A 24,692-nucleotide genomic window follows, 5' to 3' on the forward strand; every position below is an offset into this window, starting at 1 on the left:
ATTCATGTGAGAAACTGCAGAAGCTGGTGACTGAGTTTGGTAAAGTGTGTGCAAGAAGAAAGGTAAGAGTAAATGTGAATAAGAGCAAGGTTATTAGGTACAGTAGGGTTGAGGGTCAAGGCAATTGGGAGGTAAGTTTGAATGGAGAAAAACTGGAGGAAGTAAAGTGTTTTAGATATCTGGGAGTGGATCTGGCAGCGGATGGAACCATGGAAGCGGAAGTGGATCATAGGGTGGGGGAGGGGGCAAAAATCCTGGGAGCCTTGAAGAATGTGTGGAAGTCAAGAACATTATCTCGGAAAGCAAAAATGGGTATGTTTGAAGGAATAGTGGTTCCAACAATGTTGTATGGTTAAGAGGCGTGGGCTATGGATAGAGTTGTGCACAGGAGGGTGGATGTGCTGGAAATGAGATGTTTGAGGACAATGTGTGGTGTGAGGTGGTTTGATCGAGTAAGTAATGTAAGGGTAAGAGAGATGTGTGGAAATAAAAAGAGCGTGGTTGAGAGAGCAGAAGAGGGTGTTTTGAAATGGTTTGGGCACATGGAGAGAATGAGTGAGGAAAGATTGACCAAGAGGATATATGTGTCGGAGGTGGAGGGAACGAGGAGAAGTGGGAGACCAAATTGGAGGTGGAAAGATGGAGTGAAAAAGATTTTGTGTGATCGGGGCCTGAACATGCAGGAGGGTGAAAGGAGGGCAAGGAATAGAGTGAATTGGATCGATGTGGTATACCGGGGTTGACGTGCTGTCAGTGGATTGAATCAGGGCATGTGAAGTGTCTGGGGTAAACCATGGAAAGCTGTGTAGGTATGTATATTTGCGTGTGTGGACGTGTATGTATATACATGTGTATGGGGGTGGGTTGAGCCATTTCTTTCGTCTGTTTCCTTGCGTTACCTCGCAAACTCAGGAGACAGCGACAAAGCAAAAAAAAAAGAAAAAAAAATATATAAAGCAGCTATAATAGTAACAATAATAATAAGAAAAAAAAAAGTGTGTGTAAGGGTGGCAGAGGAGGCAATGAGAAGCAATGGGTCTTTGCAGTCTATTTTGCTGGTAGGCTTCATTATTTATCCTGCTTAGGGGTGAATTGGAAAATAGTAAAATGAATAAAAAGATGAGGTGGTGAGGAAGATGAAAGCAAAGGCTTTAGAGCAAGGGACTGGTCTGTTGAACACTAGAGGTGGTGGGACATGAGAGGTGAATCAATTGCCATTTGCGATGACAGCTCTAGTGGATGACTTCAGAAACTCTAGTTGATGACAAAATTAAGAAAAATATCTAAAAGAAGAAATCTGAGAGTGAATGTGAACAAAAGTAAGGTAATGAAATGTATCAGGGGGATAGTCTAAGCGTAAGTTTGAATTGGGATTATCTAAAGGAATTGGAGTGATTCAGGTTCTGTGAGTGGACATGGCAGTGGATGGAGCCATGGGAGCTGAAGTGAGTCCTAGGATAGGAGAGGGGGAGCTAAGGTCTTATGTGCTCTGAAGAGTTTGTGCAAGGAAAGGTCATCATTAGAGCAAAGATGGGTATCTTTAAAGGTACAGTAATTCTGAAAGTGTTGCACGGATGTGTTGGGCCTCAAATACAAAAGAATGGAAGAAGAGTGAACACTTAGAAAATGAAATGCCTGAGGACAATGTGTTACATGAGCCTAGTTCATTGTGGTAGGAATGACAATATAAGAGAGAGGTGTGGTCATAGGTGCAGTTTAATTGAGAAAGCTGATTGTGCTGTACTGAAGTGGTCTGGTCATATGGAGAGAATTAGCGATGAAAGACTAAGAGGATCTACATGACAAAAGTGGGGAGAGGAAGGGGGAATACCTACCCACTTACAAGTACTCATGATGAGATTCTGCTGCCAAAGCAGCAGGGTTAGCATGCAGTGTTTATACTTAATGTTTGAGGACAATATGTGGTGTGAGGTGGTTTGATCGAGTAAGTAATGAAAGGGTAAGAGAGAAGTGTGGAAATAAAAAGAGTGGTTGAAAGAGCAGATGAGGGTGTGTTGAAACAATTTGGACATATGGAGAGAATGAGTGAGGAAAGACTGACAAAGAGGATATATGTGTCAGAGGTGGAGGGAACAAGAAGAAGTGGGAGACCAGATTGGAGGTGGAAGAATGGAGTGAAAAAGATTTTGAGCAAATGGGGCCTGAATATACAGAAGGGTGAAAGGCGTGCAAGGAAGAGAGTGAAATGGAGCAATGTGGTATACCAGGGTCGACGCGTGCTGTCAATGGACTGAACCAGGGCATGTGAAGTGTCAGGTAAACCATGGAAATGTCTGTGGGCCTTGATGTGGAAAGGGAGCTGTGGTTTCAGTGCATTACATATGACAGCTAGAGAACTGAGTTTGAACGAATATCGTGTTTTTTGTCTGTTTTCCTGGCACTACCTTGCTGAAGTGGGGGGTAGCAATGCTATTTCCTGTGTGGCAGAGTAGTGACAGGAATGGATGAAGGCATGCAAGTATATGTACATGTGTATATATGTATATCTCTGTGAATGCATATGTTGATATGTATATGTGCATGTATGGGCATTTATGTATATAAATGCCCATAAATGTACATGTGTATATATGTATATGTCTGTGTGTGTATATATATGTGTACATTGAGATGTATAGGTATGTATATTTGCGCGTGTGGACGTGTATGTATATACATGTGTATGTGGGTGGGTTGGGCCATTCTTTTGTCTGTTTCCTTGCGCTACCTCGCTAATGCGGGAGACAGTGACAAAGCAAAATAAATGAATAAAAACTAATAAATATATATATGTGTATAAATAGGATAGGGGAGAAAGAATACTTCCCATGTATTCCCTGCGTGTCGTAGAAGGCGACTAAAAGGGGAGGGAGCGAGTGGCTGGAAATCCTCCCCTCTCATTTTTTCAATTTTCCAAAAGAAGGAACAGAAGGGGGCCAGGTGAGGATATTCCCTCAAAGGCCCAGTCCTCTGTTCTTAATGCTACCTCGCTAATGCAGGAAATGGCGAATAGTACGAAAGAAAAGAAAAGAAGTAGATGGGCCATTCTTCGTCTGTTTCCTGGTGCTACCTCGCTGAAATGGGAAACGGCAATTAAGTATAATATATAATAAATACCCTAGTCTGTGCCAGGTACCCATTTTGTTGACCAACCCATAAGGGCGGATGAACAGCTGGGTTGACTGTGGACTGACTGATACAACCAGGATGTGAACTTATGCACTCGACCCTGGGCAGCCTGTGAATGCGTCACAGTCAGGAATGCTAACTGCTACACCAATGGAGTCCACACTTACTTATCTGGTTTAAAAAGAGGGACATGCATAAGTGTAGTGGGAAAGACTTCAAGGGAGCATTATTGCAGTATTTTATCTGGTTTAAAAAGCGGGACATACGTAAGTGTAGTGGGAAAGACTTCAAGGGTGCATTATTGCAGTATTTACTAGATGATGGGCATTCAAAGGAGATACTGTTGGATGTGAATGTGATGAAAGTGGCAATTAGTGGAATGTCTAATCATTACCTAGAGGAGGTGAGGGGGAAGATTTGGAGAAGCTTTTGGAAAAGAGGAAATGATGTGGGTGTGAAAAGGGTGGTGAAAGTGAGTTTGGTAAAGAGGCTCGTGTGAATAGATATAAGGAGAGACTTAAGATTGGCAAAAGGTGAGAGTAAACAAAGCTAGGGAAGTGGGTGAGGAATGGTAGGTGTTTAAGGAAAGATGCAGGTGTGAGAGAAGTGTATGTCAAGTGAAGGGTGGGAGGTAGGCTGGTTGGAATGAGATGACAAAGTTTTACTTGCTAGTGAAAAAAAGAGGTGTATGGGTGGTACTTACTGGGAAGGAGTGCAAATGAATGGGAGATTTACAAGAGAAAGAAGCAGGAGGTCAAGAGAAAGGTGCAGCAGCTGAGGAAGAAAGAGACTTGGGTGAGTGAGTACCTGGAAACTTAAGATAGAATGAGAGAATGTTTGTGAAGGAGGTTAACTCTGAAAGTAAAACATAAGACCAAATGGAAACATCAGTGAAGGGGAAAAATGGGAAAATGGTGACTGGCAGTAATGTGGTGAAGAGGAGACTGAGTGAGTGCTCTGAAGGACTTAAGGTGTGTTTGATGATAGGTTGGCTATGAAGGGGGTCTGGGTCAGGGAGGAAAAATCCTGTGGTTTACTTCATCAAAAAACTTGGCATAATCAAGAAAGTGTCCATTCTTCATTCTTGCAATAAAGGTTCAATGATTTTATAGAGTGCTAATTATAGGTTTTGTGTACTTTTCCTTGGCATAAATCCATGTTGGCCTTCATTTATGTAGTTGTTGTGACGTTCCATGATGAGTCCTTTTATATTCCATTCCAAGACTTACTCCATGTCATGTCAAGGTAACTGGCCTCTCCTGCTTCAGTGTTAGCTGAGATTCTCCTCTGTGCATTGGTGTTATATATTCACTTAAAACTAACCTTTGCCTAATAAATAACTTCAGTTTACTTTGACATTTCTGTCCTCTTAAAGCAGATGGATGGAATTTCATTAGTCCCAAAGCCGAGTTCTCTTTCAGATGATCCAATGCTCTGCCTATATAATTTTTGAAAGGCAGAGAGAGAACTAAAAAGTAAACCATATTAGAGATGCTCCTATTCATAATACTTATTTTTTGTCACTGTCTCCCGCTTTAGTGAGGTAGCGCAAGGAAACAGATGAAAGAATGGCCCAACCCATCCACATACACATGTATAAACATAAATGCCCACACACGCACATATACATACCTATACATTTCAACGTAATATACATATACATACATACACATCCACATATTCATACATGCTGCCTTTATCCATTCCTGCTGCCACCCCACCATACATGAAATCACTCCCCCCCTCCCCCCACATGTGCGCAAGGTAGCATTTGGAAAGGACAACAAAGGCCACATTCGTCCACACTCAGACTCTAGCCGTCATGTGTAATGCACCGAAACTACAGTTCCCTTTCCACATCCAGGCCCCAGAAAACTTTCCATGGTTTACCCCAGACGCTTCACATGCCCCTGGTTCAATCCACAGAGAGATGCTCCTATCTTCACTTATTTGTATCAATCATGTAGCAATGAAAAAAAGAAACACCACCACCTTCCTCTTATGCAAATGGATATGCCTTTCTCTGAATTGCCTCAGCTGTATGCACTTATCCATGAATACAGTCCAATATAAACTTAAAAGTCCTTTAAAACTTCCACTATACACCATGAAATCAATTACTATCAACTACAGGAACATAATAGTAAAAAAAAAAAAAATGCTTGCTTTTTGAGAGAAAAATGTAGGAAAACATAAATTAACACAGGATATGACTAGATGTTACACATTCTTCATTATCTTTGGTTCACAAAAATGAACAGGAATTCAGAACAGTTTCAACATGCATGTATCTATTCCACTCATAGAGTACAAGAGATTATGACGAAATGAAAAAACTGACAAACACATCATATGACACCTCAGCTATTGAATTCAATGGTAGCAGTAGTAATCTCCTAAATGAGATGTCACCTGGTTATGCAATATAACACAAAAGATGTACCAGTACTTATATTCTTTTCCACAGTGACAAGGTAATAACAGTCAAAATGAGCCTAAGTGGTCCATTAAGAAGGATACTATCAAGCACTAACCAAGCAAGAATACATGGAATCTGAAATCCAACAGTGATCATCATGCAACTTGTTAGCCAGCGCCCACATCGGTGTCTGGTTGAGTCAGTGCTGGAAAAATGAAAAGAATAATTCAGTTTTAGTGTGTGGATTTCCTTATATGACACATTCATGTAATTTTGTGAAAATGAACTACAAAATGAGGAAATTAAAAAAAAAATAATAGACATTGCATATCAGGAATCACAAGACACTCAAGATGGAAGCAGTTTCTACATTTTAGTTTCCTAAAAACCAGAGGTTTCTTTAAAGTGAGCCCTCCACATTCATATCTTTTTTCTTTTTTATGTTAGCTAAGACAGCATGTGCAACTTAGGCCCTAATGAAGACCATCACATTAACACTATATACATATTAATCCCTGGGAATAGAGAAGAAAGAATACTGCCCACGTAGCCCTGGCATGTTGCAGAAGGTGACTAAAAGGGGTGGGAGTAGGGGCTGGAAATCCTTCCCTCCTGTTATATTTTACAAAAGAACAGGCAGAGAATGGGGCCTAGCAGGGATTTTCCCTCTAAGGCTCAGTCATCTGCTCTTGACGCTATCTTGCTAATGCAGGAAATGGTTAATGTGTTTCAAACAGAAGCAAGTATGAATATGTACATGTGTATATATGTTTATGTATGTATATGTTTCCTTGTGCTACCTCGCTAACGCGGGAGACAGTGACAAAGCAAAATAAATAAATAAAATAAATATATATATTTTTTCTTTTCTTTTAAACTATTCGCCATTTCCCGCGATAGCGAGGTAGCGATAAGAACATAGGACTGGGCCTTTGTGGAATATCCTCACCTGGCCCCCCTCTGTTCCTCCTTTTTGGGGAAAAAAAAAAAAAAAATGAGGGGAGGATTTCCAGCCCCCCGCTCCCTTCCCTTTTAGTCGCCTTCTACGACACGCAGGGAATACGTGGGAAGTATTCTTAATCTCCTATCCCCAGGGATATATATATATATATATATATATATATATATATATATATATATATATATATATATATATATATATATATATCCATTTGCTTTTCTAAGTATTTCTCACATACATTCTTCAAAGCAAACACCTGGTCCACACATCCTCTACCACTTCTGAAACCGCACTGCTCTTCCCCAATCTGATGCTCTGTACATGCCTTCACCCTCTCAATCAATACCCTCCCATATAATTTACCAGGAATACTCAACAAACTTATACCTCTGTAATTTGAGCACTCACTCTTATCCCCTTTGCCTTTGTACGTGTGTATGTACATGTGTATGGGGGGGGGGGGGTTTGGGCCATTTCTTTCGTCTGTTTCCTTGTGCTACCTCGCAAACGCGGGAGACAGCGACAAAGTATAAAAAAAAAAAAAAAAAAAAAAAAAAATATATATATATATATATATATATATATATATTTTTTTTTTTTTTTTTTTTTTATACTTTCTCGCTGTCTCCCGCGTTTGCGAGGTAGCGCAAGGAAACAGACGAAAGAAATGGCCCAACCCCCCCCCCATACACATGTACATACACACGTCCACACACGCAAATATACATACCTACACAGCCTTCCATGGTTTACCCCAGACGCTTCACATGCCTTGCTTCAATCCACTGACAGCACGTCAACCCCTGTATACCACATGACTCCAATTCACTCTATTTCTTGCCCTCCTTTCACCCTCCTGCATGTTCAGGCCCCGATCACACAAAATCCTTTTCACTCCATCTTTCCACCTCCAATTTGGTCTCCCTCTTCTCCTCGTTCCCTCCACCTCCGACACATATATCCTCTTGGTCAATCTCTCCTCACTCATTCTCTCCATGTGCCCAAACCATTTCAAAACACCCTCTTCTGCTCTCTCAACCACGCTCTTTTTATTTCCACACATCTCTCTTACCCTTACGTTACTTACTCGATCAAACCACCTCACACCACACATTGTCCTCAAACATCTCATTTCCAGCACATCCATCCTCCTGCGCACATCTCTATCCATAGCCCACGCCTCGCAACCATACAACATTGTTGGAACCACTATTCCCTCAAACATACCCATTTTTGCTTTCCGAGATAATGTTCTCGACTTCCACACATTTTTCAAGGCTCCCAAAATTTTCGCCCCCTCCCCCACCCTATGATCCACTTCCGCTTCCATGGTTCCATCCACTGACAGATCCACTCCCAGATATCTAAAACACTTCACTTCCTCCAGTTTTTCTCCATTCAAACTCACCTCCCAATTGACTTGACCCTCACCCCTACTGTACCTAATAACCTTGCTCTTATTCACATTTACTCTCAACTTTCTTCTTCCACACACTTTACCAAACTCAGTCACCAGCTTCTGCAGTTTCTCACATGAATCAGCCACCAGCGCTGTATCATCAGCGAACAACAACTGACTCACTTCCCAAGCTCTCTCATCCCCAACAGACTTCATACTTGCCCCTCTTTCCAGGACTCTTGCATTTACCTCCCTTACAACCCCATCCATAAACAAATTAAACAACCATGGAGACATCACACACCCCTGCCGCAAACCTACATTCACTGAGAACCAATCACTTTCCTCTCTTCCTACACGTACACATGCCTTACATCCTCGATAAAAACTTTTCACTGCTTCTAACAACTTGCCTCCCACACCATATATTCTTAATACCTTCCACAGAGCATCTCTATCAACTCTATCATATGCCTTCTCCAGATCCATAAATGCTACATACAAATCCATTTGCTTTTCTAAGTATTTCTCACATACATTCTTCAAAGCAAACACCTGGTCCACACATCCTCTACCACTTCTGAAACCGCACTGCTCTTCCCCAATCTGATGCTCTGTACATGCCTTCACCCTCTCAATCAATACCCTCCCATATAATTTACCAGGAATACTCAACAAACTTATACCTCTGTAATTTGAGCACTCACTCTTATCCCCTTTGCCTTTGTACAATGGCACTACGCACGCATTCCGCCAATCCTCAGGCACCTCACCATGAGTCATACATACATTAAATAACCTTACCAACCAGTCAACAATACAGTCACCCCCTTTCTTAATAAATTCCACTGCAATACCATCCAAACCTGCTGCCTTGCCGGCTTTCATCTTCCGCAAAGCTTTTACTACCTCTTCTCTGTTTACCAAATCATTTTCCCTAACCCTCTCACTTTGCACACCACCTCGACCAAAACACCCTATATATATATATATATATATATTTATTTATTTTGCTTTGTTGCTGTCTCTCGCGTTTGCGAGGTAGCGCAAGGAAACAGACAAAAGAAATGGCCCAACCCACCCCCATACACATGTATATACATACACGTCCCCACATGCAAATATACATACCCATACATCTCAATGTACACATATATATACACACACAGACATATACATATTTACACATGCACACAATTCACACTGTCTGCCTTTATTCATTCCCATCGCCACCTCGTTACACATGGAATAACATCCCCCTTCCCCCTCATGTGTGCGAGGTAGCACTAGGAAAAGACAACAAAAGCCCCATTCGTTCACACTCAGTCTCTAGCTGTCATGTAATAATGCCTGAAACCACAGCTCCCTTTCCACATCCAGGCCCCACGGTTTACCCAGACGCTTCACGTGCCCTGATTCAATCCACTGACAGCACATCGACCCCGGTATACCACATCGATCCAATTCACTCTATTCCTTGCCCGCCTTTCACCCTCCTGCATGTTCAGGCCCCGATCACTCAAAATCTTTTTCACTCCATCTTTCCACCTCCAATTTGGTCTCCCACTTCTCCTCGTTCCCTCCACCTCTGACACATATATCCTCTTGGTCAATCTTTCCTCACTCATTCTCTCCATGTGCCCAAACCATTTCAAAACACCCTCTTCTGCTCTCTCAACCATGCTCTTTTTATTTCCACACATCTCTCTTACCCTTACATTACTTACTTGATCAAACCACCTCACACCACATATTGTCCTCAAACATCTCATTTCCAGCACATCGACCCTCCTGCGCACTACTCTATCCATAGCCCACGCCTCGCAACCGTACAACATATATATATATATATATATATTTTTTTTTTTGCTTTGTCGCTGTCTCCCGCGTTTGCGAGGTAGTGCAAGGAAACAGACGAAAGAAATGGCCCAACCCACCCCCATACACATGTATATACATACGTCCACACATGCAAATATACATACCTACACAGCTTTCCATGGTTTACCCCAGACGCTTCACATGCCCTGATTCAAATCCACTGACAGCACGTCAACCCCGGTATACCACATCGCTCCAATTCACTCTATTCCTTGCCCTCCTTTCACCCTCCTGCATGTTCAGGCCCCGATCACACAAAATCTTTTTCACTCCATCTTTCCACCTCCAATTTGGTCTCCTCATTCCCTCCACCTCCGACACATATATCCTCTTGGTCAATCTTTCCTCACTCATTCTCTCCATGTGCCCAAACCATTTCAAAACACCCTCTTCTGCTCTCTCAACCACGCTCTTTTTAATTCCACACATCTCTCTTACCCTTACATTACTTACTCGATCAAACCACCTCACACCACACATTGTCCTCAAACATCTCATTTCCAGCACATCCATCCTCCTGCGCACCACTCTATCCATAGCCCACGCCTCGCAACCATACAACATTGTTGGAACCACTATTCCTTCAAACATACCCATTTTTGCTTTCCGAGATAATGTTCTCGACTTCCACACATTCTTCAAGGCTCCCAGAATTTTCGCCCCCTCCCCCACCCTATGATCCACTTCCACTTCCATGGTTCCATCCGCTGCCAGATCCACTCCCAGATATCTAAAACACTTCACTTCCTCCAGTTTTTCTCCATTCAAACTCACCTCCCAATTGACTTGACCCTCAACCCTACTGTACCTAATAACCTTGCTCTTATTCACATTTACTCTTAACTTTCTTCTTTCACACACTTTACCAAACTCAGTCACCAGCTTCTGCAGTTTCTCACATGAATCAGCCACCAGCGCTGTATCATCAGCGAACAACAACTGACTCACTTCCCAAACTCTCTCATCCCCAACAGACTTCATACTTGCCCCTCTTTCCAAAACTCTTGCACTCACCTCCCTAACAACCCCATCCATAAACAAATTAAACAACCATGGAGACATCACACACCCCTGCCGCAAACCTACATTCACTGAGAACCAATCACTTTCCTCTCTTCCTACACGTACACATGCCTTACATCCTCAATAAAAACTTTTCACTGCTTCTAACAACTTGCCTCCCACACCATATATTCTTAATACCTTCCACAGAGCATCTCTATCAACTCTATCATATGCCTTCTCCAGATCCATAAATGCTACATACAAATCCATTATATATATATATATATATATATATATATATATATATATATATATATATATATATATATATATATATATACATGAGAGGATGAGTTGTTCTTTGTCTCTTTCCTGGCGCTACATCACTGAAGCAGGAAACAGTGGGGTAGCACCAGAAATGGACGAAGGCAGGCAAGTATGAATATGTACATGTGTATATATATGTTATTTATTTTATTATACTTTGTCATTGTCTCCCACACTAGCGAGGTAGTGCAAGGAAACAGACGAACGAATTTCCCAACCCACCCACATACACATGTATATACATACACATCCACGCATGCACATATACATACCTATACATTTTGATGTATACACATATACACCTACACATATATACATATATACACATGTACATAATTCATACTTGCTGCCTTTATTCATTCCCTTTGCCACCCAGCCACACATGAAATAACAACCGACTCCCCCCACAAGCGCGTGAGGTAGCGCTAGGAAAAGACAACAAAGGCCATATTCGTTCACACTCTGTCTCTAGCTGTCATGTATAATGCACCAAAACCACAGCTCCCTTTCCACATCCAGGCCCCACAAAACTTTCCATGGTTTACCCCAGATGCTTCACATACCCTGGTTCAATCCATTGACAGCATGTCAACCCTGGTATGCCACATCGTTCCAATTCACTCTATTCCCTGCATGCCTTTCAACTTCCTGCATGTTCAAGCCCTGACTGCTCAAAATCTTTTTCACTCCGTCCTTCCACCTCCAATTTTGTCTCCCACTTCTTGTTCCCTCCACCTCTGAAACATATATCCTCTTTGTCAATCTCTCCTCACTCATTCTCTCCATGTGACCAAACCATTTCAATACACCCTCTTCCGCTCTCTCAACCACACTCTTTTTATTACCACTTATCTCTCTTACCCTTCCATTACTTACTCGGTCAAACCACCTCACACCATATTTTGTCCTCAAACATCTCATTTCCAACACATCCACCCTCCTCTGCACAACCCTATCTATAGCCCACGCCTCGCAACCATATAACATTGTTGGAACCACTATTCCTTCAAACATACCCATTTTTGCCTTCCGAGATAATGTTCTCACCTTTCACACATTCTTCAACACTCCCAAAACTTTCACCTCTCCCCCACCCTGTGATTCACTTCCTCTAAAATGGTTCCATCCGCTGCCAAATCCACTCTCAGATATCTAAAATACTTCACTTCCTCCAGTTTTTCCCCCATTCAAACTTACCTCCCAATTGACTTGTCCCTCAACCTGACTGTACCTAATAGCCTTGCTCTTATTCACATTTACTCTCAGCCTTCTTCTTTCACACACTTTACCAAACTGACTCACCAGCTTCTCCAGTTTCTCATCCGAATAAGTCAACAGTGCTGTATCATCAGCAAACAACAACTGACTCACTTCCCAAGCCCTCTCACCCACAACAGACTGCATACTTGCCCCTCTTTCCAAAACTCTTGCATTCACCTCCCTAACAACTCCATCCATACACAAATTAAACAACCATGGAGACATTATGCACCCCTGCCGCAAACCGACATTCACTGCGACCCAATCACTTTCCTCTCTTCCTACTCGTACACATGCCTTACATCCTCGATAAAAACTTTTCACTGCTTCCAGCAACTTGCCTTCCACAGAGCATCTCTATCAACTCTATCATATGCCTTCTCCAGATCCATAAATGCCACATACAAATCCCCTTTCTCACATACATTCTTCAAAGCAAACACCTGATCCACACATCCTCTACCACTTCTGAAACCACACTGCTCTTCCCCAATCTGATGCTCTGTATATGCCTTCACCCTCTCAATCAATACCCTCCCATATAATTTACCAGGAATACTCAACAAACTTATACCTCTGTAATTTGAGCACTCACCTTTGTCCCATTTGCCTTTGTACAATGGCACTATGCAAGCATTCTGTCAATCCTCAGGCACCTCACCATGAATCATACATACATTAAATAACCTCACCAACCAGTCAACTATACAGTCACCCCCTTTTTTTAATAAATTCCACTGCAATACCACCCAAACCTGCTGCCTTGCCGGCTTTCATCTTCCGCAAAGCTTTTACTACCTCTTCCCTGTTTACCAAATCATTTTCCCTAACCCTCTCACTTTGCACACCACCTCGACCAAAACACCCTATATCTTCCACTCTATCATCAAACACATTCAACAAACCTTCAAAATACTCACTCCATCACCTTCTCACATCACCACTACTTGTTATTACCTCCCTATTTGCTGACTTCAGTGAAGTTCCCATTTGTTCCCTTGTCTTACGCACTTTATTTACCTCCTTCCAAAATATCTTTTTATTCTCCCTAAAATTTAACGATACTCTCTCACCCCAACTCTCATTTGCCCTCTTTTTCACCTCTTGCACCTTTCTCTTGACCTCCTGCCTCTTTCTTTTATACATCTCCCACTCATTTGCATTATTTCCCTGCAAAAATCGTCCAAATGCCTCTCTCTTCTCTTTCACTAATAATCTTACTTCTTCATCCCACCATTCACCACCCTTTCTAATCTGCCCGCCTCCCACGCTTCTCATGCCACAAGCATCTTTTGCGCAAGCCATCACTGCTTCCCTAAATACATCCCATTCCTCCCCCAACTCCCCTTACCTCCTTTGTTCTCACCTTTTTCCATTGTGTACTCTGTCTCTCCTGGTACTTCCTCACACAAGTCTCCTTCCCAAGCTCACTTACTCTCACCACTCTCTTCACCCAAAATTCTCTCTTCTTTTCTGGAAACCTCTACAAATCTTCACCTTCGACTCCACAAGATAATGATCAGACATCCCTCCAGTTGCACCTCTCAGCACATTAACATCCAAAAGTCTCTCTTTCATGTGCCTATCAATTAACACATAATCCAATAACGCTCCCTGGCCATCTCTCCTACTTACATACGTATACTTATGTATATCTCTCTTTTTAAACCAGGTATTCCCAATCACCAGTCCTTTTTCAGCACATAAATCTACAAGCTCTTCACCATTTCCATTTACAACACTGAACACCCCATGTATACCAATTATTCCCTCAACTGCCACATTACTCACCTATGCATTCAAATCACCCATCGCTATAACCCGGTCTCGTGCATCAAAACTACTAACACACTCATTCAGCTGCTCCCAAAACACTTGCCTCTCATGATCTTTCTTCTCATGCCCAGGTGCATATGCACCAATAATCACCCATCTCTCTCCATCAACTTTCAGTTTTACCCATATTAATCTAGAGTTTACTTTCTTACACTCTATCACATACTCCCACCACTCCTGTTTCAGGAGTAGTGCTACTCCTTCCCTTGCTCTTGTCCTCTCACTAACCCCTGACTTTACTCCAAAGACATTCCCAAACCACTCTTCCCCTTTACCCTTGAGCTTCGTTTCACTCAGGGCCAAAACATCCAGGTTCCTTTCCTCAAACATACTACCTATCTCTCCTTTTTTCTCATATTGGTTACATCCACACACATTTAGACACCCCAATCTGAGCCTTCGAGGAGGATGAGCACTCCCCACGTGACTCCTTCTGTTTCCCCTTTTAGAAAGTTGAAATACAAGGAGGGGAGGATTTCTAGCCCCCCGCTCCCGTCCCCTTTAGTCACCTTCTACGATACACGAGGAATGCATGGGAAGTATTCTTTCTCCCCCTATCCCACCCACATACACATGTATACATACATGTCCACACATGCACATATACATACCTATACATCTCAATGTGTATATATATATATTTTTTTTTTTTTTTTTTTTTTTTTTATACTTTGTCGCTGTCTCCCGCGTTTGCGAGGTAGCGCAAGGAAACAGACGAAAGAAATGGCCCCCCCCCCATACACATGTACATACACACGTCCACACACGCAAATATACATACCTACACAGCTTTCCATGGTTTACCCCAGACGCTTCACATGCCTTGATTCACTCCACTGACAGCACGTCAACCCCTGTATACCACATCGCTCCAATTCACTCTATTCCTTGCCCTCCTTACACCCTCCTGCATGTTCAGGCCCCGATCACACAAAATCTTTTTCACTCCATCTTTCCACCTCCAATTTGGTCTCCCTCTTCTCCTCGTTCCCTCCACCTCCGACACATATATCCTCTTGGTCAATCTTTCCTCACTCATTCTCTCCATGTGCCCAAACCATTTCAAAACACCCTCTTCTGCTCTCTCAACCACGCTCTTTTTATTTCCACACATCTCTCTTACCCTTACGTTACTTACTCGATCAAACCACCTCACACCACACATTGTCCTCAAACATCTCATTTCCAGCACATCCATCCTCCTGCGCACAACTCTATCCATAGCCCACGCCTCGCAACCATACAACATTGTTGGAACCACTATTCCTTCAAACATACCCATTTTTGCTTTCCGAGATAATGTTCTCGACTTCCACACATTTTTCAAGGCTCCCAAAATTTTCGCCCCCTCCCCCACCCTATGATCCACTTCCGCTTCCATGGTTCCATCCGCTGACAGATCCACTCCCAGATATCTAAAACACTTCACTTCCTCCAGTTTTTCTCCATTCAAACTCACCTCCCAATTGACTTGACCCTCAACCCTACTGTACCTAATAACCTTGCTCTTATTCACATTTACTCTTAACTTTCTTCTTCCACACACTTTACCAAACTCAGTCACCAGCTTCTGCAGTTTCTCACATGAATCAGCCACCAGCGCTGTATCATCAGCGAACAACAACTGACTCACTTCCCAAGCTCTCTCATCCCCAACAGACTTCATACTTGCCCCTCTTTCCAGGACTCTTGCATTTACCTCCCTAACAACCCCATCCATAAACAAATTAAACAACCATGGAGACATCACACACCCCTGCCGCAAACCTACATTCACTGAGAACCAATCACTTTCCTATATATATATATATATATATATATATATATATATATATATATATATACACACACAGACATATACATACATAAACATATACATAATTCTTACTGTCTGCCGTTATTCATCACCATCACCACCCTGCCACACATGAAATAACAACCCCCTCCCCCCCTCATGTGTGCAAGGTAGCGCTCGGAAAAGACAACAAAGGCCAAATTCGTTCACACTCAGTCTCTAGCTGTCATGTAATAATGCACCGAAACCACAGCTCCCTTTCCACATCCAGGCCCCACAGAACTTTCCATGGTTTACCCCAGACACTTAACATGCCCTGGTTCAATCCACTGACAGCACATCGACCCCAGTATACCACATCGTTCCAATTCACTCTATTCCTTGCACAACTTTCATCCTCCTGCATGTTCAGGTCCAAATCACTCAAAATCTTTTTCACTCCATCTTTCCACCTCCAATTTGGTCTCCCACTTCTCATTCCCTCCACCTCTGACACATATATCCTCTTGGTCAATCTTTCCTCGCTCATTCTCTCCATGTGACAAACCATTTCAAAACACCCTCTTCTGCTCTCTCAACCACACTCTTTTTATTATCACATATCTCTCTTACCCTATCATTACTTACTCGATCAAACCACCTCACACCACATATTGTCTTCAAACATCTCATTTCCAGCACATCCACCCTCCTGCGCACAACCCTGTCCATATCCCACGCCTCGCAACCATATAACATTGTTGGAACTACTATTCCTTCAAACATACCCATTTTTGCTTTCTGAGATAATGTTCTCGACTTCCATACATTCTTCAATGCTCCCAGAACTTTCGCCCCCTCCCCCACCCTATGATTCACTTCCGCTTCCATGGTTCCATCCACAGCCAAATCCACTCCCAGATATCTAAATCTCTTCACTTACTCCAGTTTTTCTCCATTCAAACTTATCTCCCAGTTGACTAGTCCCTCAACCCTACTGTACCTAATAGCCTTGCTCTTATTCACATTTACTCTCAGCTTTCTTCTTTCACACACTTTACCAAACTCAGTCACCAGCTTCAGTAGTTTCTCACACGAATCAGCCACCAGCGCTGTATCATCAGCGAACAACAACTGACTTTCCAAGCTCTCTCATCCACAACAGACTGCATACATGCCCCTCTTTCCAAAACTCTTGCATTCACCTCCCTAACAACCCCATCCATAAACAAATTAAACAACCATGGAGACCTCACACACCCCTGCCGCAAACCTACATTCACTGAGAACCAATCACTTTCCTCTCTTCCTACACGTACACATGCCTTACATCCTCGATAAATACTTTTCACTGCTTCTACTAACTTGCTTCCCACACCATATATTCTTAATACCTTCCACAGAGCATCTCTATCAACTCTATCATAAGCCTTCTCCAGATCCATAAATGCCACATACAAATCCATTTGCTTTTCTAAGTATTTCTCACATACATTCTTCAAAGCAAACACCTGATCCACACATCCTCTACAACTTCTAAAACCACACTGCTCTTCCCCAATCTGATGCTCTGTACATGCCTTCACCCTCTCAATCAATACCTTCCCATATAATTTCCCAGGAATACTCAACAAACTTATACCTCTGTAATTTGAGCACTCACTTCAATCCCCTTTGCCTTTGTACAATGCAAGCATTCTGCCAATCCTCCGGCACCTCACCATGAATCATACATACATTAAATAACCTTACCAACCAGTCAACAATACAGTCACCCCCTTTTAAATTAATTCCACTGCAATACTATCCAAACCTGCTGCCTTGCCAGCTTTCGTCTTCCATAGAGCTTTTACTACCTCTTCTCAGTTTACCAAATCATTTTCCCCAACCCTCTCACTTTGTACACCACCTTGACCAAAACACCCTATATCTGCCAATCTACCATCAAACACATTCAACAAACCTTCAAAATACTCACTCCATCTCCTTCTCACATCACCATTACTTATTATCACCTCCCCATTTGCCCCCTTCACTGAAGTTCCTGTTTGTTCCCTTGTCTTACGCACTTTATTTACCTCCTTCCAAAACATCTTTTTATTCTCCCTAAAATCTAATGATACACTCTCACCCCGACTCTCATTTGCCCTCTTTTTCACCTCTTGCACCTTTCTCTTGACCTCCTGCCTTTTTTTTTTTATACATCTCCCAGTCATTTGCATTATTTCCCTGCAAAAATCATCCAGATGCCTCTCTCCTCTCTTTCACTAATAAACTTACTTCTTTATCCCACCACTCACTACCCTTTCTAATCTGCCCACCTCCCATGCTTCTCATGCCACAAGCATCTTTTGCACAAGCCATCACTGCTTCCCAGAATACATCCCATTCCTCCCCCACTCCCCTCATGTCCTTTGTTCTCACCTTTTTCCATTCTGTACTCAGTCTCTCCTGGTACTTCCTCACAGAAGTCTCCTTCCGAAGTTCATTTACTCTCACCACTCTTTTCACCCCAACATTCTCTCTTCTTTTCTGAAAACCTCTACAAATCTTCACCTTCGCCTCCACAAGATAAAGATCAGACATCCCTCCAGTTGCACCTCTCAGCACATTAACATCCAAATGTCTCTCTTTCGCGCGCTTATCAATTAACATGTAATCCAATAATGCTCTCTGACCATCTCTCCTACTTACATACATATACTTATGTATATCTCTCTTTTTAAACCAGGTATTCCCAATCACCAGTCGTTTTTCAGCACGTAAGTCTCCAAGCTCTTCACAATTTCCATTTACAACACATTTTTTCTCATTTTTTGGTATGTTTTAAAGTTAATATATCATCTCATAAGCAGTTTTATTTCCATATTTTTCTCCTTTTTCACTCTGTGATGGACTTTCCAAACCATGTCCACTGGTTAAGGATGAACTATACATAATAAAAGGGAAAGTACACTGAAGGAGACGACATTCAATATAAATAATTGCAATGCACCTACCTCACAAGTTTTTTTATGAAGATAATAGTGAAGACTGGCATCTGTAGAGTTACCAACTGCAATGTTTGAAAGATACATTAATCCATAAAAAATATACACAATAAAGTAAAATTCAGAGTCTTAAGATTTTTAGTTATGTCATCAGCAATGAACAACAAAAATTATTACAACAAAAATGGTACAAGAATTATGAAAGCAAGTAACTGGAAAAGGCTAAAGCTTTTAAATTTGCACACCTTGGAAGAGATAAAAGTAAGAGGTAAGCTGATCACATCCCTTAAATATTTAAAAAAGATCAGTGACATGGACAATGAATAATTCTTTGAGAGACACAGCATGAAATTAAGCAAGAAACTTGCTAAAATATGTAAAAAGTACTTTTATAGTATAAGACAGGAGTATGAATGCAAATGAATGATTAAGAACAGGGTTAATGCAAACATCATATAATTTCATGAAGTTAGGTGATAAGAGAGAATGTTCAAGAGATGGGCTGCAAGAGTGTAAAACCCATCCCTTAGAGTAATAATAGGTATTTACACAAGTGTTACTGGACTTTACTTGCAAGCAGTTACATTGCAAATGAACAAATCACCTTTGGCAAGGCTGTATACTAGCAATACACAAAGAGAAGTACAGTCTCATCAAGAAATCTTTCACTCCAAAATAATCCAGCATTTCTCTGCCCCTGCTTAGAATGTAGCCTTGAAGCAGCAGGAGTGTTCCTGAGGTTGGATATCTATCTACAGATATCCAACCTCAGGAACACCCCTGGATTATTAATAATTTATTGACAAATACAAGATGGGAAAAACAAACAAGTACCAAAGTCTTTCCAAAGTAACTTACCAAGAAGAAAGCATCAGGATATGTTAGCTCTCCAGGAAGTGTAGATGATTCAGTAAAGATGCCCCACATAAACACTACACCAACCTTGTCCTTGGCAAGGTTTCCAACATACCAGGGACCTGAAATGAGTCATTAAGTCATAAAGCATAATCATATCCAGCAGATTATCTTCCTACAAATATTATGCACATGTGTTAAAGTTAGTGCTAACAAACTAGTACAAAAATTAACTGGTTCCCACTGAGGTGACTGGCAGACTTGTGTATATGTGTGATGAAATCAGTCTGCTTGAAGATGTTAACTGTTACTGATGAAGTTGCAAACAATCAAAAGGTCAAATTGATATCAATGCAACAATTATAATGCAATCATTAACTGACAATGTACACTAAATAATTAAACTACTTAGACAAAAGTTACAAACTTGATTTTTATACATATTTGAGACTCATTATAGTTATAATGAGATGAAGCCACTTTTCCCAGTATTCTGCTAAAAAATCCAAAATAAAGTGAAAGGCACTAAAAATCTGAGCAAAATGTCCATATTAATCAATATGGGGATAGGGGAGAAAGAATACTTCCCATGTATTCCTGTATCGTAGAAGGCAACTACAGGGGGTAGGAGCAGGGGCCTATAAACCTTCCCCTCCTTGTGTTTTAATTTTCTAAATGGGGAAACAGAGGAAAGAGTCATGTGGGGAGTGATCCTTCATGAAGGCTCAGACTGGGGTGTCTAAATGTGTGTGGATTTATCCAGGATGAGAAAAAAGGAAAGATAGGTAGTATGTTTGAGGCAAGGAACCTGGATGTTTCGGCTCTGAGTGAAACGAAGCTCAAGGGTAAAGGGGAAGAGTGGATTGGGAACGTCTTGGGAATAAAGTCAGGGGTTAGTGAAAGGACAAGAGCAAATGAAGGAGTAGCACTACTCAAGCAGAAGTTGTGGGAGTATGTGATAGAGTGTAAGAAAGTAAACTCTAGATTGATATGGGTAAAACTGGAAGTGAATGGAGAGAGATGGGTGATTATTGGTGCCTATACGCCTGGTCATAAGAAGAAAGATCATTAGAGGCAAGTGTTTTGGGAGCAGCTGAGCAAGTGTGTTAGCAGTTTTGATGCATGAGACCGGGTTATAGTGATGGTTGATTTGAATGCAAAGGTGAGTAATGTGGCAATTGAGGGTATAAGTGGTGTACATGGGGTGTTCAGTGTTGTAAATGGAAATGGTGGAGAGCTTCTGGATTTGTGTGCTGAAAAAGGACTGATGACTGGGAATACCTGGTTTAAAAAGAGAGATATACATAAGTATACATCTGTGAGTAAGAGAGATGGCCAGAAGGCGTTATTGGATTATGTGTTAATTGATAGGCATGTGAAAGAGAATTTTGGATGTTAATGTGCTGAGAGGGGGAGCTGGAGGGATGTCTGATCATTATCTTGTGGAGGCGAAGGTGAAGATTCGTTAAGGTTTTCAGAAAAGAAGAGAGAATGTTGGGCTGAAGAGAGTGGTGAGAGTAAGTGAGCTTGAAAAGGAGACTTGTGTGAGGAAGTACCAGGAGAGATTGAGTGAAGAATGGCAAAAGGTGAGAGTAAATGACATAAGGGGAGTAAGAGAGGAATGGGATGTATTTAGGGAAGCAGTGATGGCTTGCACAAAAAAATCTTGTGGCATGAGAAAGGTGGGAGGTTAGCAGATTAGAAAGGGTAGTGAGTGGTGGGATTAAGAAGTATGATAGTTAATGAAAGAGAAAAGAGAGGCGTTGGGACAATTTTTGCAGGGAAGTAGTGCAAATAACTGGGAGATGTATAAAAGTGGCAGGAAGTCAAGAGAAAAGCCCAAGAGGTGAAAAAGAGGACAAATGACAGTTGGGGTGAGAGAGTAGCATTAAATTTTAGGGAAATAAAAAGATCTTTTGGAAGGAGGTAAATGAAGTGTGTAAGAAGGGGGCAAATGGGGAGGAAATAACAAGTAGTGGTGAAGTTAGAAGGAGATGGAGTGAGTATTTTGAAGGTTTATTAAATGTTTGATGATAGAGTGGCAGATATAAGCTTAGTGTTCTGGTCAAGGAGGTGTGCAAAAAGAGAGGGTCAGGGAGAATGGTTTGGTAAACAAAGAAAAGGTAGTGAAAGCTTTGCGGAAGATGAAAGCCGGCAAGGCAGCAGGTTTAGATGGTACTGCAGTGGAATTTATTAAAAAAGGGAGTGACTGTGTAGTTGATTGGTTGGTAAGGATATTCAATGTATGTATGGTTCATGGTGAAGTGTCTGAGGATTAGCAGAATGCATGCATAGAGCCACTGTACAAAGGCAAAGGGGATAAAGGTGAATGTTCAAATTACAGAGGTATAAGTTTGTTGAGTATTCCTGAGAAATTATATGGGAGGGTATTGATTGATAGGGTAAAGGCATGTACAGAGCATCAGAATGGGGAAGAGCAGTATGGTTTTAGAAGTGGTAAAGGATGTGTGGATCAGGTGTCTGCTTTGAAGAATATATGTGAGAAATACTTAGAAAAACAGATGGATTTGTATGTAGCATTTATGGATCTGGAGAAGGCATGTGATAGGGTTGATAGACATGCTTTGCAGAGGGTACTAAGAGTATATGGTGTGGGAGGTAAGTTGCTAGAAGCAGTGAAAAGTTTTTACTAAGGATTTAAGGCATTTGTAGGAAGAGAGGAAAGTGACTGGTTCCCAGTGACTGTTGGTTTGCGGCAGGGGTGCATGATGTCTCCATGGTTGTCTAATGTTTATGGATGGGGTGGGTACAGAGGTGAGAGGGGCAAGTATGCAGTCTGTTGTGGATGAGAGCGCTTGGGAAGTGAGTCTGGTATTTGCTGATGATACAGCGCTGCTGGCTGATTTGGGTGAGAAACTGTAGAAGTTGGTGACTTAGTTTGGTACAGTGTGTGAAACAAGAAAGCTGAGAATAATGTGACTAAGAGCAAGGTTATTAGGTTCAGTAGGGTTGAGAGGCAAGTTAATTGAGAGGTAAGTATGAATGGAGAAAAACTGGAGAAAGTGAAGTGTTTTAGATATCTGATAGTGGATTTAGCAGCGGAAGGAACCATGGCAGCAGAAGTGAGTCTCAGGGTGGGGGAGGGGGCGAAGGTTCTGGGAGTGTTGAAGAATGTGTGGAGGATGAAAATATTATCTCGGAGAGCAAAAATGAGTATGTTTAAAAGGACAGTGGTTCCAACAATATCATATGGTTGCAAGGCATGGGCTATAGATAGGGTGGTGCGGAGGGGGGTGGATGTGTTGGAAATGAAATGTCCGAGGACAACATGTGGTGTGAGGTGGTTTGATCAAGTATGTAATGAAAGGGTAAGAGAGATGTGTGGTAATAAAAAGAGTGTGGCTGAGTGAGCAGAAAAGGGTGTGTTGAAATGGTTTGGTCACATGGAGAGACTGAGTGAGGAAAGATTGACAAAGAGGATACGTGTGGCAGAGGTGGAGGGAACGAGAAGAAGCAGGAGACCAAACTGGAGGTGGAAGGATGGAGTGAAAAAGATTTTGTGCGATCGGGGCCTGAACATACTGGAGGGTGAAAGGCGTGCAAGAAATAGAGTGAACTGGAATGATGTGGTATACTGCGGTGGATGTGATATCACTGGATTGAAGCAGGGCATGTGAAGCGTCTGGGGTAAACCATGGAAAGTTTTGTGGGGCCTGCATGTGGTTAGAGAGCTGTGGTTTCGTGCAGTACACACAACAGGTAGAGACTGAGTATGAAAGAATGTGGCCTTTTTGTCTTTTCCTTGCACCGGGGGGGGGGGGGGGGGGGGGGGGGGGGGGGGGGGATGCTATTTCATGTGTAATGGGGTGGTGACGGGAATGGATGAAGGCAGCAAATATGAATAGGTATATGAGTATAAATATGTATATGTCTGCGTATATGTATGTATACACTGAAATGTACAGGTATGTTTATGTGCGTGTGTGGGCGTTTATGTATATACATGTTTATATGGATGGGTTGGGCCATTCTTCCGTCTGTTCCCTTGCACTACCTTGCCAACGTGAGAGACGGTGATTAAGTATAATAAATGAATAAAGTATATAATCAACGTGAGATACTTTCAGTTACCAATTATTGGAAACCATGTCCACATCCAGCAAAAGTCATCTCCAAACTGGACATATATCTTGTTAATATGATACAGAACACAGTGAAAAGATTACACTCTTAAATAAAATCTTATTCAAAATCTTACTAGCTTAACCATTTCAATATGTAACTGATTTTTTGGCCTACCTCATGGGCAAAAAATGGCACATTCTTTTCATTTTATGAAAAGCACAATTAAAAAAAATCTTAGGAATTTAGACAACCATTTCTAGTTTAGGAAAAACACCATACCTGTACAATCCTATTAAGGCAATCTAATCCACGCATATTCTGTCGCTTGTTTATTTATAAGATTAAGTGCACAAAAACTATCGATTTTTACTTACAAATTAAGAATTAAGCATTTGTTTGGGTTATCTTCAATGCCCAGCAGAGAGAGCTTAGTGCATGAACGTGACTTGTGGCAAGAAAGTAGGTAACTTGATTAAGAACAACAAGTTACACTACTGTGCTCCCTTCAATTATGGACTGTTGCACTGAAAAGGTTAATATCAACCTTTACTATATCACATTCATCCCTAAAGCAGCAGCATATTACAACTTAACTTGTGGCTTTTCTGCTGTGATTTTATTAATACTCAGTACATAAATGCTCTGTAGATCTAAAAAATGTCGTATCAATATCAAGAATTTTTCTGTGACTTTCAACGCTAACAAATCTTGGCACTCTTATACAGTTCTAAAACGTTTTATCACTATGCTCTTCCACTGTCCTGATGCTA

General features: G+C 41.6%; 1 protein-coding gene across 3 annotated transcripts in view; it reads right to left on the minus strand.

Annotated features, from left to right (window-relative positions):
• Nucleotides 1-5,343: 5,343 nt before the first annotated feature.
• Nucleotides 5,344-24,692, minus strand: part of LOC139763928 (transmembrane protein 62-like) — a 76,292-nt gene continuing 56,943 nt past the window's right edge. For all 3 annotated transcript variants that reach the window (XM_071690388.1, XM_071690386.1, XM_071690387.1), the window contains 3 exons: nt 19,840-19,958; nt 18,991-19,046; nt 5,344-5,753 (listed from right to left, as the gene is read on the minus strand). In XM_071690388.1, coding sequence (XP_071546489.1) covers nt 5,579-5,753; nt 18,991-19,046; nt 19,840-19,958 — 350 coding nt within the window. In that variant the 3' untranslated portion in view covers nt 5,344-5,578. The remainder of the gene's footprint in view (nt 5,754-18,990; nt 19,047-19,839; nt 19,959-24,692) is intronic.

The sequence above is a fragment of the Panulirus ornatus genome, chromosome 48 (genome assembly GCF_036320965.1).
Source record: "Panulirus ornatus isolate Po-2019 chromosome 48, ASM3632096v1, whole genome shotgun sequence".
Classification (NCBI taxonomy): Eukaryota; Metazoa; Arthropoda; class Malacostraca; order Decapoda; family Palinuridae; genus Panulirus; species Panulirus ornatus.